This window comes from Camelus dromedarius, chromosome 9, assembly GCF_036321535.1.
Source record: "Camelus dromedarius isolate mCamDro1 chromosome 9, mCamDro1.pat, whole genome shotgun sequence".
In the NCBI taxonomy this organism is placed as follows: domain Eukaryota; kingdom Metazoa; phylum Chordata; class Mammalia; order Artiodactyla; family Camelidae; genus Camelus; species Camelus dromedarius.
The window spans coordinates 44,676,432-44,693,984 of record NC_087444.1 but is presented as its reverse complement, the minus strand read 5'-3'; the positions used below and the strand labels follow the sequence as shown (position 1 = coordinate 44,693,984).

General features: G+C 45.5%; 1 protein-coding gene across 2 annotated transcripts in view; it reads left to right on the top strand.

The window, feature by feature from the left end:
* NUP93 (nucleoporin 93) overlaps window positions 1–12,755 on the top strand; it is a 99,022-nt gene extending 86,267 nt beyond the window's left edge. For both annotated transcript variants that reach the window (XM_031458407.2, XM_031458408.2), the window contains 12 exons: window positions 864–1,029; window positions 1,291–1,384; window positions 2,201–2,392; window positions 3,635–3,761; window positions 3,881–3,953; window positions 4,251–4,295; window positions 5,860–5,976; window positions 6,734–6,852; window positions 7,733–7,850; window positions 8,303–8,386; window positions 9,835–9,963; window positions 12,484–12,755. In XM_031458407.2, coding sequence (XP_031314267.1) covers window positions 864–1,029; window positions 1,291–1,384; window positions 2,201–2,392; window positions 3,635–3,761; window positions 3,881–3,953; window positions 4,251–4,295; window positions 5,860–5,976; window positions 6,734–6,852; window positions 7,733–7,850; window positions 8,303–8,386; window positions 9,835–9,963; window positions 12,484–12,594 — 1,375 coding nt within the window. In that variant the 3' untranslated portion in view covers window positions 12,595–12,755. The remainder of the gene's footprint in view (window positions 1–863; window positions 1,030–1,290; window positions 1,385–2,200; window positions 2,393–3,634; window positions 3,762–3,880; window positions 3,954–4,250; window positions 4,296–5,859; window positions 5,977–6,733; window positions 6,853–7,732; window positions 7,851–8,302; window positions 8,387–9,834; window positions 9,964–12,483) is intronic.
* The last annotated feature ends 4,798 nt before the right edge of the window (window positions 12,756–17,553 follow it).

Sequence of the window (17,553 nt, the reverse complement as noted above, 5' to 3'; positions counted from 1 at the left end):
TAGACATGCAAAGTCCAAGACCCATTAAGGATGCTTTAAAAAATGAAACTCCGCTGTATTGCACATGTTCACCCTTAGTTCCTTTCTGGTTAGCCCAAATGAAAATATATTGTCATGTACTTCATAGCTCAAAGACCAGAATTAGAAGTTAGTAATCTTGAGATTAATTAATTCACTAAATTTTTTAAATTAGTTCTCTTTTTAACTGCTAAGCATTAGTTTTTCTCTGGATTTTGTTAATGTAATTGGACCTAAGTTCATGTTTGAACCCAGTTTAAATATATGTACATGTATGTTGAAGAAATAATGGTGGTTACCCCAGTTATACTTGTGGAAAATGAGGGTTACTTTTTTAGGCAGTGTCAGTAATTCCACGTCCAGAGATTGTCTGAGACCATAAGCCCCTGTCTTGCTCATACTGGAGAATGTAAAGTAGGAATAATGTCTTAGGTTTCCCCCAGAAGGAAATACTGGGGCATGGATTTCAGAGCAAGGAGTTTATTTGGGAGATGATCTCACATGGTTTAGGGAGTTGAGAGGCCATAGAAGGGCCAAGACAGTTAAGGGACTGACTCACTCTTGTCCATTGCTGCTTGAGGGCTGTGGGGGAGTATGGCAGAGGATTAATTCCCCAGTTTCTTACATGCACCTGAAGGCTGCTACTGGAGGAAGCCAGCAAACAGAGACAGAGGTGCTGGTAGCTGCACGTGTGGTACCTGGGGACATGGGTGGGGACAGTGTCTGTTAGCCTCGGTGAAGGAACGCTTCATATCTCTGTTATGTGGTTGGGATCTGGGTACTTTTAGATGCCTCTGAGGATCTTTAGCATGTGTGTCTGTCTGTCTGTTCCCTTGTGTCTTTAGATTGTCCCCAGCAACGGAGAACAAGCTCCGACTGCATTATCGCAGGGCCCTCAGGAACAACACAGACCCCTACAAACGGGCTGTGTACTGTATCATTGGCAGATGCGATGTCACCGACAACCAAAGCGAGGTGGCCGACAAAACCGAGGACTACCTGTGGCTAAAGGCAGGCGCTGCTTCCCTTGCCCAGTAGGCGTTCGCCCCTTCCCTTTGCTTGCATTCTGCACATAAATTTTACTGCTTAATGTATGATGCCAGTAAGGTGCTGGACTAGTGGATTTCCTGGCTTGTTTTTTGTTGTGTAATATCCCCAACCAGTAGCACCGCCATAGGCGTGGCCTTGAGTACAGCTGCTGAATGGCTGTGACTCTGTGTGCACCTTAGGAAGGAGTTTGTACCAATGCCCGTGTTTCTCTTGGGGGTTTAGTTGAACCAGGTGTGTTTCGATGATGACGGCACCAGCTCCCCACAAGACAGACTGACGCTGTCTCAGTTCCAGAAACAGCTGTTGGAAGACTACGGTAAGATACCCCAAACATAACTACCTCCTCTCTCTTGTCCACCTAAGGTCAGTGCTTGGTTTTTTTTTGAGAATATCCTTCATCTTTGAACTCTGTGTCTCCTTCAAAACCTTTGGATCTTCAAAACACAACACAACAACGATTTCAAATATGAATAGAGGCCATGTGGCCATAAGCAGTGTACGTGACTTACATGATCATTTACAGTACACTGTTTACTCTAGTTCTTTGAACTGCTCTGGTAAACATTTGCTCAGGCAGAGACATAAGAGGACTTAGCTATTCCTTCCTTGTAAATCTCATAGTGACTGTATCTGAGCATAGACAAGGAAGAAATAGCTTGTCTTTTTCTCTTCTCTCATTGTTTAAAAATTCTGGGAAGAAAAGAAGATTCCATCTAGCGGTCAGCAGTTGTTGAATACAGATATCTGGGAATCTGAGTGAACTAAAGCTTTGAAATCTTCATTCCTCTCCTCATTGAGTGACTCTTATCAAGATAAAGAAGATAAACACCCTCTTTCGTATTCTATGTTAAGGTCCTGAACTCTGTCTCTCTCTCACCTAATGCAAGCAGTTTGGGTTTTACAACAGGGCCTCTACTTGCCAGTTGTGTTGTGAGGTATAGAGAAGGTCGTGGGCCCAGGGCACGGTTGGGGTGGGAGTCTGCTGTGTCCGGAGCCCTGCCACCCATTCAGGCTGTGGCTCATGCTTTCTTCCCGCCCCACAAGCCCTTTAAGCACATGAGGCTTCTGCCTGGGATCGGGGCTGCCAGTAGGCTGGCTCCTCCTGAGTCAGCTTTATCTCTTCCCTCCCCAGGCGAGTCCCACTTCACGGTGAACCAGCAGCCCTTCCTCTACTTCCAAGTACTGTTCCTGACGGCGCAGTTCGAAGCTGCCATTGCCTTTCTCTTCCGTATGGAGCGGCTGCGCTGCCATGCCGTCCACGTGGCGCTGGTGCTCTTTGAGCTGAAGCTGCTTTTAAAATCCTCAGGACAGAGCGCTCAGCTCCGTGAGTATTTTTTGGCAGTGGCATATCAATAACACATCCCCCATCAGGTGGCAGTGGGCACATAGCTGCTGCCAATAAGAATTTGGGCAAATGGTTCCGATCATTTTAGAGTGTTTAGCCTGTGTTTCTGGAGGCCTGGACGGGAGGAGGAGGTAGTGGTGCTTGACTTGCCCAAATTAGTCTGTACCCAGGTGGAACTGGTACATTGAGTATCTTAATTACACCATTTGGTTACCACAGTGATTAGAGAGACAAGGGTTAAATAGGGCTTGTCTATAAAGAGTCCTGGAAGGAAGTGAGGTGTGAGAGAATAAAAAATGCATCTAAAGGACATTTTATTTTATTTTTTTAAGGACATTTTAGGTAGGAAGAAGGTAGAAGGGTGTTCTCCTGTGGGTTAAGAGGTGTGAGGCTGATTAATGAGCATGTGAAAGCTAGCAGGTTGGCGTGCATGTATCTCAGAGGAGAATACCAAACTTCCTGCAGGTCCTGGGTCTGATGTTTAGTTACTGTTAAAAAGAGAGATGGAGGGGAGGGTATAGCTCAATGGTAGAGCTCATGCTTAGCATGCACGAGGTCCTGGTCAATCCCCAGTACCTCCATTAAAAAAAGAAAAGAAACAAAAAAAGAGAGAAAGAGAAACAAAACTGTTGTAGACAGTTGGGCTTCTGGGATGATTAGTGTTTGGGTCCTTGCCTTTTGCCCTCCATTAGTATTAGTCCCTGGGTTTAATATATAAAATGCTGTACAGTTTCTGGCCAGTCAGGTTGCCTGGAGGGTGATGCAGGAGAAGCAGTCCCTAAAATCCTGAGTCTGGTTCCCATTTAGGGCTCTAATTAGAGACATTGGAAACCCCAACCAGCCATCTTCTGTGCATACCTGCATGGGGTGGGAGTCAGAGAAGGGGAGGGAGAGAAGATAAGTGTGCATGAATGGCTGCGACTTCCTTAGTAGCACAGCAAACTCATCCCAGAGCACATGCCATAATGGTCACTTGTCTCCATCTCTTCACTCAAAGACCAGCACACTAGTAATTTACTACAGAATGCCGTTTTCTCCACTTTGTACTTGGGATGGAATTGAGGACAGGATGGTGAAGGGGACTGGCCAGAGCTCACATTGGCAGACGTTGGGCTGCAGGAGTAGGTGCTGCTGGGTCTTTGGATTCAGTTCCCATAGTTCTTGGTCACGTGGGTCAGGCGGGTGGTGTGGTTGTGACCAGCTCTCTCACCCTCGGTGCAGTCAGCCATGAGCCTGGCGACCCTCCCTGCACGCGGCGGCTGAACTTTGTGCGGCTACTCATGCTCTACACCCGGAAGTTTGAGTCCACGGACCCAAGGGAGGCTCTCCAGTACTTTTACTTCCTCAGGTTAGACTGGCCACTTTTGACCATTGACTTCAGCTGGTTTTGATTTCTGCCATTCTGAGAATGGTGATTAGAAACCTTGAGACCACACAGGAAACCATGTTGTTTTTGTCCCCATCCAGGGACGAAAAAGATAGTCAAGGAGAAAACATGTTTCTGCGTTGTGTGAGCGAGCTGGTGATAGAAAGTCGAGAGGTATGTCTGTTTCCTTTTCTCTGCCACCTGTGATTTCTAGTATACGTGTTCTCATGCTAATGTGATACTGGATGGTCAGCTCAGTATGAGTATGGTGAATGTGGGCGGGGCGAGGGGGGCGGTTAGAGGTTTTTTTGGTTGCTGACAGTGAAAATATTAATTCAGTCTCACTGTTCTCTAGTTTGTGCAAGACTTCTCCCATCTCCCCAAGTCCTTTCTTTTGTCTCCAAAGAATTGTGTATTATTATGTCTATATTCTTGTTCAGTAAATTGCGTAAACTTTTTTTGTCTCTGCAGTTCGATATGATTCTTGGGAAACTAGAGAATGATGGAAGTAGAAAGGTGGGTTAAATGCACCCCTAAATATTTGTTAGTTTGGAGTAGGGAATTTATAATTGTTTAAAGAATACAGTTAGATTTTAGGACTCAAGGTACTAAAGATGCAAATCTGAATGAAGTTGCCTAGTTTTAAAAACAAAGAATGAAAATTACAGGCCCCAAATGGTGACCTTGATTTTATGCACATTTATAGTTCTCTTTAAAATATGTAAATTTATGATTAGATAGCTTTTTAAATTATGTTCAGAATACTCATCTGTTCACGCCTGCCATTTTTTGAGCTGAGAAGGCTGCATTTCTGACATTCTTGGTTCAGAAAATATGCATGAAAGGAATTGATTACTTCACCTACTCTCCCCAGATGGGAAAGTTAGAAATGCACTTGACCTCTCTCAAAAGATAGTTTCTGAGGGCTCAGAACTCTACACTGACCCCAGAGATACAGCTGCTTCTGTGTGTCTGAGCGATTCCGAGACCTGTCATGCCCACTGGGCAATGTAGCAGAAGGCACAGAGGCCCTGGCATCAGACCAGCCCTGACCCCACATGGGCACTCTCCTTGTGGCCTCGGGGAAGTCACCTGCCTCTCTCAGAGGCTCATTTTCTTCACTTGTAAAAATGGGTGGCTTAGAGCCAGGATCTTGAGATGAGCTTATGCTGCTCACTCACCATCCAGCTTAGAAGGAAGACCAGTGGCAGTGCTGGTGACAGTGGCCATTCTTATTGAGCAGTGACGGCTGCCAGGCCTTGTGCTGAACGCTTGGTGTGTATTTTCTCCCGTAATCACCACAATAACCCAACACAATGGGAAACATTACCTGTTTTCCAAGGAAGTGGAGACAAGAGAGGTTAATTATTTTCCTCAAGATCATGCAGCTTGTAAGAAAGGGAGCTGGAATTTGAACCCAGTCCTTCTTGACCCCTGAGTCCATGCCCTTCACTGATCTCCTGTGCTGCCAGAGTGACTGAGCAGGTCACCCCAACTTGGTCCATCGCTGATGGAGAATCACAATGGCTAGTCAGATGTGCAGTCCTCCCTCTCCGTGGTTCCCAAAGCCTCTCTTATACCCTCCTGACCATTTGGTTGCCATTGAGTGACAGAGTTTTTTTTTTATCCTGACACCACTTGACATATATTTTTCAGGACTGGGTTTCTTTTGCCATCTGTTTTAGAGAGCAAATCCAAAATCTTGCAGATATTTTCTCTGAGCCTTCTAATTTTTTTTCTCCCTAGTGCTTACTCATCAGCAAAGTTAAAATCATTGATGATTTCATCTACTCTCGGTCATTTTGGAAAATTAAAAAGCACAGAGTCTTATTGCTGACTCCTCTGTGCAGCACGTTAAGTCAGCCTCTTCACGTGTGGCTTTTTCGGTCCCTTTCATATGTTTAATAGGCACTTGTATCTTCAAGAAAGCCAGAGTCCAGCTGATGAAATATATGCATTGCCCAGGGCAAGCATTTTCAGTTAAAGTAGTTTTCTGATCCCAGTTGCTTCTCTGTATTTAAAATAACAGCTCTGTGCACCTATTTCTCTCTTCCTTCCCCTCCATAATTTGTCTTGTCAGCCTGGAGTCATAGATAAGTTTACTAGTGACACAAAGCCTATTATCAACAAAGTTGCCTCCGTGGCAGAAAATAAAGGACTGTTTGAAGAAGCAGCCAAGCTTTATGACCTTGCCAAGGTAAAATGTGCCCTTTCTTTCTTCTGCACCTAATAGATCTGTCAGCTTTTTGGCGTTAAATGCACAAACATTTCGAGGATGCCATTGTTGTACTCTTCTTCCTGCTGAGGCATTTTCTCCCAGTGCTTAGATAGTTAATGGTCCGGTCAGGGTGAAATTCCCATTTTACAGAATTATTTCTACCCATAAGGTATTTCTAGCCAAACCAGGGAAACATATTGAAAGGCTGTCCTGTGGGCATTGATTTGTAGTCTCACTTGGCAGCAGAATCAGTGTCCATCATGTTTGGAAGGTGAAGCTGCTGGTGAAAATGCCTGGTGCACAGCCTCTGGGCAGCCGCAGACAGGCTGCTGTGATGGGTGTGTGTTAAGAGTTAAAACAACAGCCAAGGTGTTTTGAGAAAACTGGAGTAAGTAGTTCTACGTAGGAACGTACACATGATTGTGTAGACTGAAAAAGATTATTCTCGTCTTTCATCAACTGAGAAAAGTGGACAAAAAGAGGATTATAATTCATTTTTTTAATTTAAAATTGATTGAGGTCTAATTAAAAAGTAGAAAAATGTACAAATATTTGGTGTACAGCTTGGTGGGTTTCCCATAGGTGTATTTCTGTGTCACCACCACTGAGATCAAGATACAGAACATTTCCATCCATCACTTCCCAAAAAGTTTCCTCTTTTGTTTTGGTTATTTGGTCTTTTCCTCCTGTTGATTATTTTTAATTGATTCCTTCCTTAATTAAAAAAATCGAACAGAATGCAGACAAGGTGCTGGAGCTGATGAACAAACTGCTCAGCCCTGTCGTCCCCCAGATCAGCGCACCACAGTCCAACAAGGAGAGGCTGAAGAACATGGCACTCTCCATTGCGGAACGGTAAGGCCGGAGCCAGCTGCCAGGGGCCCTGGGGGTCCCAGCACCAGCCAGGCTGCCAGTGCCCACCCAGATGCATCTTCAGCTTTACTGTAACATCAGACAGTTCTCCAGAGTGGCTCTACTGACTCTCAGTCCCACCAGCACTTAGAGTTTGAGAGTTCCTGTTCACCCATCATAACCAAAACTTGGTATTGTCAGACTTAAACATGTTTTGCCAAAAAGAATGGTATGAAAGGGTATCTCAACATTTAAATCCTGCACATAAGGTTTCATTCTAGGTATTATATTCATCTATATGCCATTACCAGCCATTACAAAGGCATTTTAGAGCAAAGCTAGTGATGGATGGATGGATGGGGGAATTCTTCTAGTGTTTCGGAATCTACTTCTTCCCTGTGAGTTAGTGGAGTTATCATAACTTAACCAGTGTAACTCCCAGGCTGGGCAACATTCATTACTTTTTGTGCCTCTAGATACTTCTAATAAAGTGACCCCGAGAAAATGGGGTTGGAGATGCTTTCCTAGGGTAGCACAGAACATTCTTCGGCAAAGGAGGTATCTCTACATGACAAACCATCCCTGGTGATGGCTCCTGGGGTTTGGCTCATCAGGAACTTTCACCCTTCTAGAGATTTGGATGCTGAGTTGGAGCTGAGGCTAGAGAACCATGCTTCGTACAAAATATTTATAGGTAGACTCCTATTAAATCCATCATCAAGTGCTTGGCTATTTCAAAAGAAACACTATTTTCTACTCCTTAGTTCACCTCAGCTAGAGAGTTTAAGGGATTTTGACATCTTAAAATGCTATCCTAAAGTTACAGATTACACATAAACTCACAAGGTACCCCTGCCTCCCTTCCCCCTTTTTTGTCTTTCAGGTATAGGGCTCAGGGAATCAGTGCAAATAAATTTGTGGACTCCACGTTCTATCTTCTGTTGGACTTGATTACATTCTTTGACGAGTATCACAGTGGGCATATTGACAGAGCCTTTGATGTAAGTTTCAGGAGGGGTGTTTGAAGTGTGGGTTAATATATGCCCTTGAAAAATCAAAACACCTCATGGGATTCATTTGAAACAAAGTAAATGTCACCAATATGCCTGTTAAGTGAAGCAGGACAAGTATGATCCTGGGAATTTAAAAGGGACTTCTGGGTTGCTTTTTTTTTTTTTCCCTTTTTCTTTTTTCTATTCTTTTCTTCTTTAGTCTGAAAACAGAGAGGTCTCTCAGAGTAATTTGAAATCTCCAAAATTGTAAAATTGCCTCAGAAAATGAGGATAAGGATTAAGTCATCATCAGCAAGTTAGAATCAAACCTCAAAGCCTTTGTGTGAGGGAAGTAGCATTTCCTATGAAGAAGCCCTTTGTTAGATGCTGACTGTGTGTTTCAGGAGATGAAATGATTGACAGTTGTATCATATGGGGCTGGTGCATTTTGTTTTAAACAGATAATTGATCGCTTGAAGCTGGTACCCCTGAATCAGGAAAGTGTGGAAGAAAGAGTGGCTGCCTTCAGAAATTTCAGTGACGAGGTGAATCCTTTTCTTCCTGAATTATAAAATTCTTTTTTCCCCACTTCCACTGAAAGCTTTTGTTTTAATATAGCCGAAACTTTAAGAGTCCTAATATAGTCACCATCCAGACTGAGTTTTCTAAGATGAATCCAGTATCAAGTGTCCCGGGCTGGTTTTTCTGTGAGTACACATATGCTTATCAGATTATTATCTGAATTCTTGACTCAGAAAATACACTTGCTTTAGTGATCAGATATGTTCTGGCTGATCCTGTGCAATCTGATTTAATTCTTTGTTATCCCCTTGTTCTAGAGGGTGTGTCAGTGCTTAACTCTGATCTTCTCTAAGTAGTTCCATTGAGCACATGAAATATGCATCATGATTCACTTCCTTCCCTTCTCTGGACTGTTTTGTCTCAAGAAGCAGGTGCATTGACCATGGACTCTGTTATTAGCTGGAGATCCCCAGAGCCACTGTCTCTCTGCAGAGTTTTTAGCATGTTGTCACTGTCTAGGCCAAGGGTGCTCACCTAGGCTGCACACTGAAATTGCTAGGAGACCTTTAAAAAAAAATCTTCATGCCCAGGCCAGAAATTCTAATTTCCCTGATCTGGGCTGCAGCCCAGACCTCCCTGGTTATTCCCATGTGTGACTGGATAAGACTCTTCTCTAGAACCACTGACAGTCAAGACCAGCTGCCTGGTTCCCAGATGTCCCTAACAGTGTCTCAATTTAAAACTGCTACTCAGTAAGCACATTCCTAAAAGGAATTTATGAAAACATGTTTCTGATGTAGAGGAAGAAGGAAGGCCAGCTTCTGCGCACATGGTGGGGCAGTTGCCTCCTGTGGTACTGAATGCAGTTCAGAAGGTCTTGCCCCTTGCCAGCCTTCTCTCCACACCTGCTGCCATGCTACCCCTAGCCACTCCTCCTCCTGTTGTTTCTGCCTTCCCCTAGTTATATCATTCACTGTGTCATGGACTGAAGGGGTGTACCAGGGCCTGTCCTTGTAGACACTCCCAAGGACTTTACTGGGGCTGTGCAGGTCCAGTGGAGACAGTCTGCTCGGTCTGAGACAGTGGGGTATAGTGGGGACCAGAGAACTAGAATGTGCATCCCTACCTGCTGACACTCAAATGCAGACTCTCTTGGATGATCACTCTGCTGGCCAGACGTAGTCAGCATGCTTTTGGCTCGCTGCCCCTGCCTAGAAGGACTGGCATAAAGAAGGGAGCAGAAGGGTGACCCACCCGACCTTCTAAGCAGCATTGCCTGGGCTTTGCTCTCATGCTTGACATTTCAGTGCTGTCAGCTCCTTTTTGGTGGCTGTGTAGGGCTCCACCTGGCAACTGTGGGCATCTGGCATAACCAGGCCTGCCTGGAGTACCGCTCCCCGCCTCCCCTTGCCTATTGTTTTCCCCAGGGCTTGGCTCTTTCTCCTTACTTCATGTGTTTCTCTCTGTACAGATCAGGCACAACCTCTCAGAAGTGCTTCTCGCCACCATGAACATCTTGTTCACACAGTTTAAGAGGCTCAAGGGGACGAGTCCATCCTCAGCATCCAGGCCCCAGCGAGTCATCGAGGACCGTGACTCTGTAAGATCCCAGCGTTGGCCAGAACCATCGCTGAGAACCACCTTTCTGGTTTGCCATCCACTGCACCTCCTGAGACCCCTACTCATGACCCTATACTGCTCGTTTCTTTCCTACCTGGCATCTGGGTACGGCTTGTGTCGGGGGCTCCCAGAAGAAATTGACCATTAATGGCATTGCTGCTCTTCTCAAACCAAAAAAAAAAAGATGTGCCAAGTTAGCGAGTAAGCAAATATCACCATTTAAAAACAGAAAGCGAATTTGTAGTGATTCCATAAGAATTTCCTGCTTATTTTAAAATATAAGGTTATTTTATGAGTCTCAGTTCAGCACTTTGATGAAAATCATACTTACTTGTGATCAACAATTTGATGCCACTCCTTGTTTCTACTCTCATCTGAGTGTCGCAGTGACTCCAGAGAGGTACCTAAGGCAGTTGTTGTTATCCCCATTTCACAGCTGCAGGAACTGAGACCTGGGGCAGGAGGCATCTTGCTTTTGTGGGCCCCTTAGGTGGTAGGTGAAGGAACCATGTCTGGAAGCCGGGTCTGTCTGACTCCCAGGCCAGCGCCCTTTCCACCGCCTGTGGGGCCTCTGGCATTGCCTGGGTCACGCACGGTCCAGGTAGGTAGAATCCTGGGGCTCACACAGTGTATGGTGTACAGTTGCCTCGACAAAAGGGGAAAGATATTTGACAGGATTAAACCATTAAAACTGGTGATGTTTAAAATTACCTTTCCCTTAAGGTTTCCACTTAATGCTTGATGAGACTCTCAGTACGGTGTATAACAGCCACACTTGATTTTGGCAATCAAGAAACTAGAGCCTTGAAAATCTGTCTTCTGCCTCCAAGGATGTCCGTGGGCTCTCTCTGCTCTGACCCCAGCAGGCACTGTCGTTGACAGAACTCCTGCCTCGTGAGTGATGGTGGAAGTTTTCACCCTTAGCAGCATATGTAGCAGTCCTCAGGAGTGGGCCACTGATGGGGTAGGCCCACCCATGTGTGCACCAGAGGCGGCTGCTGGTCTGCTGTCTGCCCTTAGACAGGCCAGAGCCTAAACAGGAGACATGCCAGCGGCGGGCTCACTGTGCCTGGGCCTTGGCAGCCTGTTTTTATGATGAAAGAAGCCCAGGGCAATGCTGTTGTGAGTGAGTACTGAAATGGTGGGAGTTTCTGGTACTCTGTATGCTGCTTATAGGTCAGAGCAGGCCTCGATCACAGACAGCGGAGCCCATAAGCCTGGCAGACTGATTTTCCACATCTAAAGGGAACTGTTTGAAGAGCAGCTGACCTCACATTCTGTGTGTTTTACTCTCTTTTTTAGGCACTTAGTTTTTACATATGATGGATAAGGCCATTCTCCTGTCTTCCTCTTGCCCATCAACTCTCCTTTGTAATGAGAGGTAGGGGTGAGACTTAGTGGAAAAGAAGTGGCTCCACGCTTTGAGGTGCAGTGCTGCCCAGTGAGGGGATGGCTCCCTTGGCCTGAACACCCCTGCAGCCCATTTAAAGTAGCTTCAAGTTAGGCTTGGGAGCCTGTGCATGTTTATGCACTTCTAAAGAAAATCTAATAGGGACTCTCATCATAAAGTACATTTCTTTTGGTGTGGACATTAATTAGGACCTATATTTGCCAATTTATTTCACCTGTCAGGTAAAAGGCACTTGCCTTTCAGTTTTCTTCTTGAATGGTCCTTAAGAAGCCTAGTAAGTGACCCTTGAATTTTCCTTAAAAGTGTTGTTACCAGTCCAAAAGATGTGTGTAAACCCTCCCTTTCTAATCCAGATATGGTTTCCTTTGTTGCTGGTATAAGCATCCAGCATACCTCAATATGGGGCAACCTGAAGCTGTCCTCCTATGTCTGTTTACTCCTTATTCAATAATTTATCACTTGGAAATTGGAGTGAAGGTTCTTTTTTCTCTATTGGAAACATCTGAGTTAAAATCTTTTTCCCTCCTGGAACAACCCAGGAATCCCATAAATATTGTTGCCTGAGAAAAGAGGGCCAAGCACTTTTGTCAAGAAGGAATAAATGGAAGGAGGTAAAGGAGGGGAAGGGGAAAACACAGGAGAGGAAAAGAGCTGGAATGGGGCTGCACTCAGGCACAGCCATTGCCTCTGGTCATGCAGGAGCTTCATGGGGGTCCCAGAAACTCATCCCCATGGAAACAGATGGACAGAAACCAGCCAGGAGAGGCTTGGAGAAGTAGAGCAGGCCGCCTGAAGCATAGGGCTGTGTCAGCAACTGGTCAGAGGTGTCAGGAGAGGCAGCTTGCCTGGGAGACCCATCTACCTTTTGCTAAGTAGAAAGGCTTTGGAACTGGGGCCCCGGTGGCCGAGCTTTGCTAACTGCACCATACTGGAGGAACATGACAGTGGAGGGTACAGCTGTCGTCCACCTACCAGGAATCTGCCGCTGATACCAAGGGGTAGAAATGGAAGGACGTGGTGATGGTTCCCAGGACAGTGCCCTGACTCAAAAGTTAACTGGGTTTCTTCTCTTCTTCCACTTTCTCTCAGCAACTCCGCAGTCAAGCCCGGGCCCTGATTACCTTTGCTGGGATGATACCATACCGGACATCTGGGGACACTAACGCGAGGCTGGTGCAGATGGAGGTCCTCATGAACTAAGTGTGATGCTCTGAGGGGCTGTCAGTACCTCAGGCGTGTGGGTCCGCCAGGGGGGAGGGGGTGTGGTGGGTAGTTTCTGGTTTTGTTTCTGTTGTGTTTGTTTTGTTTTATTTTTTGTATTATGTATTTTTGTCAACACCAATAAATTTCTTTGATTTGTATTTCTTTTCACATTCTTTTATTTTCATTGTTTTTTTTTTCCTTTGAAATTTTGTTCTAATTATTTGTGTGGGAGGAAATGTCTTTCTGCTTGGGCCAGAAAATGATAGGCTTATATAGGCGTCTGTGATTTGGTTAAAGTTGGCCTTAAGAGATTAAAAATTCACCCAAAATGAGCAAGGAAATGAAGCCTTTGGGAGTTGCTTTTATTTAGGTATAATATTCCTTGTAGCAGGGTCACAGTTTGCTTTTCACGTGTTTATTTGAATATGAAAGCCAGCCTTGGCCTTGAGTGAGTTAAGACTTGCCTGTGAAATACCAAGCCCTCCGTGTCCTCCTCCCTCTTCTCTTGGGTGTTCCTTGGGTCCCGGGGGTCCAAGACCATCCTCCAAATGATCTGCTCTGATCCCAGGATTAATTGGTTTGCTGTTCTGTTGAAATCCCACTAGAGATGAAAACATAGGCCTAGAAAATGATAGCCTTAAAAAACGAACATCCAGCTGGAGCTCGAGGAAGGGCAGACCTTCCTGCTTCTCTCTCTGTAGCTGCCCCACTGAGAGGTAACTGCCTGGGCTTGTGCACTCCCCTCTTCAGGAGGACATCTAAGCTCCTCTTTTCCCTTCTCTGGTGGTTGACTCTTCTGCTTGGTCAGCCCTCCCTCCCCTTCCCCACTCATGAAGCCAGTTGACCAGGCCAGCTCATGGGCCTCATTCCAAGTGTCTGACATATGGAGTCCAGACGCCAGTGGGCATCTGCACCATGGGTGTGTAGCCCCTGCAGAGGCTGTCCCCAGTCATTGGCCCTGTTTCTCCCGCCACCAGTCCTGAAGCCTTGGACTAAACTGGAGAGAAAATGAGGACATGCTTGTTCCTGAATGGGCCAAGTGGGGTTCTGAGAAGCTGGGCGTGATAAGCCTCTGCTGGTTTTATGGGCTGCTCCTGAGGCAAGCCCTCCCAGGAGGATGTCAAGATCCCCAGAGACTCCAAAAATGCTTTCTGCTCCTAGGGAGAAAACGCTGTCTCATTGCAGGGCTTGGTTACCCTCACAATCCTCTTGTGGTAAAAATACTAATTGTTGCCTTTCCTCACAGTAGAGAGCTGATCTGTAGATAATGGCACCATCTGTTGGATTCCGTTGTGTCCCTCAAGGATGGAGCCTGTGGGGCTGTGGGGGCTGCTTCCGTCTGCCTCCTCTAGGCCCATCTATTTACTTTCAATTGCACGTTCCTAAAAGTGGAAGACAAGCCCTGCAGGGGACTTGATTTAGCAAGGTTTGCCTGTTTATTTGTACTGATTTATATTTTAAACAATCAAACGATTTGCTTCAACAGCGCTTTAAAAAGAGGACTCTGGACTTTCCACAAAGTGTTCTGTTTTTTTTAATACTAAATCTTGTAGATAGAAGTATAATGGTGCCATAAAGGAGAGAAGGCTCAAGTTGTTTAAATACGTATTCACTCCCTGGCTTACCTTTTGTTCATCATCTCACTGTGGGAATGAATTGTGAATTTGCCTTTCCTTGAGCCCTGCAATTCTGCCTGCTTCAAAGAGGAGAGTTGCACGTGAGCCCTGCATAGCAAGGTGAGGGCCTCCACCCTTTGACAGAGGGAGGGTGAAGCCACCAGACCTTGAGCTGCCCTGATGGGGGCACTGTTTGGAGCTGAGAGGATCACAGTCCCTGTGAGGACTTGCCCAGAGAGAGATATTTATAGGTGAAATAAGATAGCTCAGTTCATACCAGAAGGGCCAGGCTCATGGAGCAAACCCCAGTGCTTGTTCTGTCGGCTGGTTGTGTGGTAGAGCAAGGCCCACTGGGTGCAGAGATGCAGAAGAGATTTGAGGCTGGGTTTGCAGGGCTGCAAATCAGCAGGTTCCTGTGTACCCATGGTTACAGCTTGTGCCCAGAAATCACGGTCCTGTGACTGGTTATTAGGTTAAGAGACTTCCTCAGCTCTACTAGTCAGGGAACTAGATCCTTTCCCTTGACACTGGTCCATGATTTCACCATTTACCCAGAGAAACTGAGAGAAAGTGGCACTGGGAGTCTTTCGTCTTCCCAGGATGAGATTCCAATCTTTGTAACAAAATTAAGGGCACTTAGAGACTGACAGGGTCAGTGCCTGCCTCAGAGTGGCTTGTAATAAACTCACTGAGACACTCAAAGGGAAATACTGACTTGATCTGGGTCTTTTTAGGGGCCTTGAGATTTGATTGCAAGGATTCTTTTCCTTTGATTTTTTTTTTTTTTTCCCCTTTCTTTTAAACAACTCTGGCCTCCTGGCTTGTCAGGGGAAACTGTATTGGAATGAGTAAGCTCTCAGAGTGAATCCTTTGGTTTTTCTCACTCCTGAGCTGGAAATGCCCATGCACACTGGGGCCAGAGTGTAGGTCCTGCCCCTGCCCTCCAAGAACTTCCAGTCTAATTAGAGACTTAATGGCAGTAGAGCAGCCCCTGTTACCCTTTTGATGAATCATTTAAATTCTAGGGTTTAGGTTACTTTAAGCACAGTACACAGACTCCCACAGTATCTCGGACTTGCTGATAGAAAAAAAAAATTGCAGGCTATTCACTCATTGGATTCTCACCCTTGCCTACTCTACTTAAGTGAACTCTTTTGGCCAAAGCTTTAATATTCAATTTAGCAATGAAGTGCAGATTTGCCAACATTCTTACTGCTTTACACCAATCACCACGATCCTTGTTTCTTCATTAGGCATCAGAACCTTTGTCTAGCTCATTGGGTAGTTCATATCATGGCCACGTTCCCATCGTGACACTCAGGAAGCAAGCGTGCTGAATGCTGAATAAAACCGCAGGCTGGTGCATTGTCCCAGGCCCACCTAAGTGCTGGCAGGCCCCACCCTAACTGGACTCTCAGTTTGTCTCAGTCAGTCATGGAGATTGATTGAGCCCTGTGTCCAGCAAATTGAGAGAAAATGTTACAAAATTCCTAATGGAAATGTGCATTTTTGGGTATCTTTCAAGATGCTCATTTTATATCAGGGAAAAAAGGCTTTTTTGCACCTGCACTTCAGAAATAACAGAAGTCAGCAACTTGTTAAACAACTTGTGTAGCTCTCTGGAGGAAATGAGGCTGTTCTGAGATCCTGGATATCCCCCATTCTTCCTTCTAAGTTGAATTCAGAAATCACCTCCCTCCTACCCATCTTCTGACAATTTCTTAGTATGCTAGTATCTCTCACAGGGCAGGGACAGGAGGGAAATAAATCTGTCTTCTTGCTACTTGTTTCTAACTGAAAAGGTTGGTAGAAAAAAGCTTAAAACCATTAACTAAAATGCTTTGAAAATTAATTTCAAACGATCTGTGCTTCTCCTTGCCCTGTTACAACTATTGTGACTGGCTGTAGTCCAAGGCCTAGTTCAACAGGCCCCATGTATTCATGTGTCAGCCTAAGTTCGTTCAGCAGTTACAGTCCTCCTGCACCTGCTGGGCTGTGCTAGATGGCTGGGGATAGCCACGGTAATCAAGTCCCCATCCCAGGGTTGTTCTTAAGTCTAAGAAAGTGGGCTCTTTCTTTCCTTTCTCTGCCAGGATCACAACGGTGGAAATACTGGTGGTTCTAAGTTGCTAACCCAGGAAAGGAGAAAAATCTTTTGTCCTAATTGGACTTTTGAAATAGCTTTTGTGTGCTCTCTCCTGGTTATCTAGCCTATGATGGTTCGCTCAGCAAATGTTTGAGCAAATTCTTTGCTTTGGCCTCCTGTGCCAGCCCCTTCCTCACATCCTCTGTACCAGCTCCACATGCCTGGATTCAGACTTGGGGGCCTTTAGCAGACATTCCATCTGAAAGAAGGTGGAGAGGAGTGTCTCCTGGGGTCATAAAACGGGGCTGATCCTTCAAAGAAGGAAACTTGCAGAGCTGCACAGTCTACAGGGAAAAGATGAGAAGAAGGGGGTGGGTATTTGATTCACTGTTAACAATAGTAAGAGCCAGATCTTAAAAAAAAAAAAAAAAGTAGGGGTTGGGGGAGGCTGGCAGAAACTCAGCATTGCATTGGCATACTCTAGCCTCCCTGTTGCCTTTGCCCTTGGGGCCCTTGAGAATCTGTTTCTTAGGATGGGGGTTATCAAAGAGTTTGCCTCAGACAGTGGCTTCTGTTTGAGAAGTGAGGGAGCCAGTGATCCTAGAGGGAACGTCTGGCAGAGAAACAGGCATACTGTAGCCTCTGGGGTGGCCCCAGCCGAGCTGGCCTAGGCAGGCTCTCAGGTGGTATCCTGGGCTACATGGTCTGCATGTAGCTGAGGCCCCTTCATCCGAACCAGATTTAGGAGATAAAAATACAGAACACCTGGTTAAATTTGAATTTCAGATAAACAACAAACAAATTCTTAGTATTATGTCCCAGTTTTATCTGGCTGCCCTATTCAGGCTTGTCTCTGCTGGCATCTGCTGTGTAGAGGCTTCCAGGCTTGGCACAGGCTGCTAGGAGCTCTCCAGCTAAATTGGATCACCCTGATTTGTTGTACTGTTTGTGCTTCTGTGGGGAGCGGAAATGACAGTGAGATATGAAGTCACTTGAGAGAAGGCAGTAACGGGAATTCAGTTTTGAAGAGCCAGGCAGGCTGACTGAGTTGGATGACTGTGGGCCCCCATTGACCTTAGCTGCTAGTGTCTACTGGGTATTTTTCCATCAGGAATTTCTAATGTGTATTTTATAGAGAGGAAGGAGGCAAAGTGCTTTTCTCATTTGATTAGTAACTTTGATTAGAAATGCAGGGTAGAGAATTCTTTGCTTTATTTGGTTGACAGATTATTTTCCTTTTGTCTTTGCTTTGCT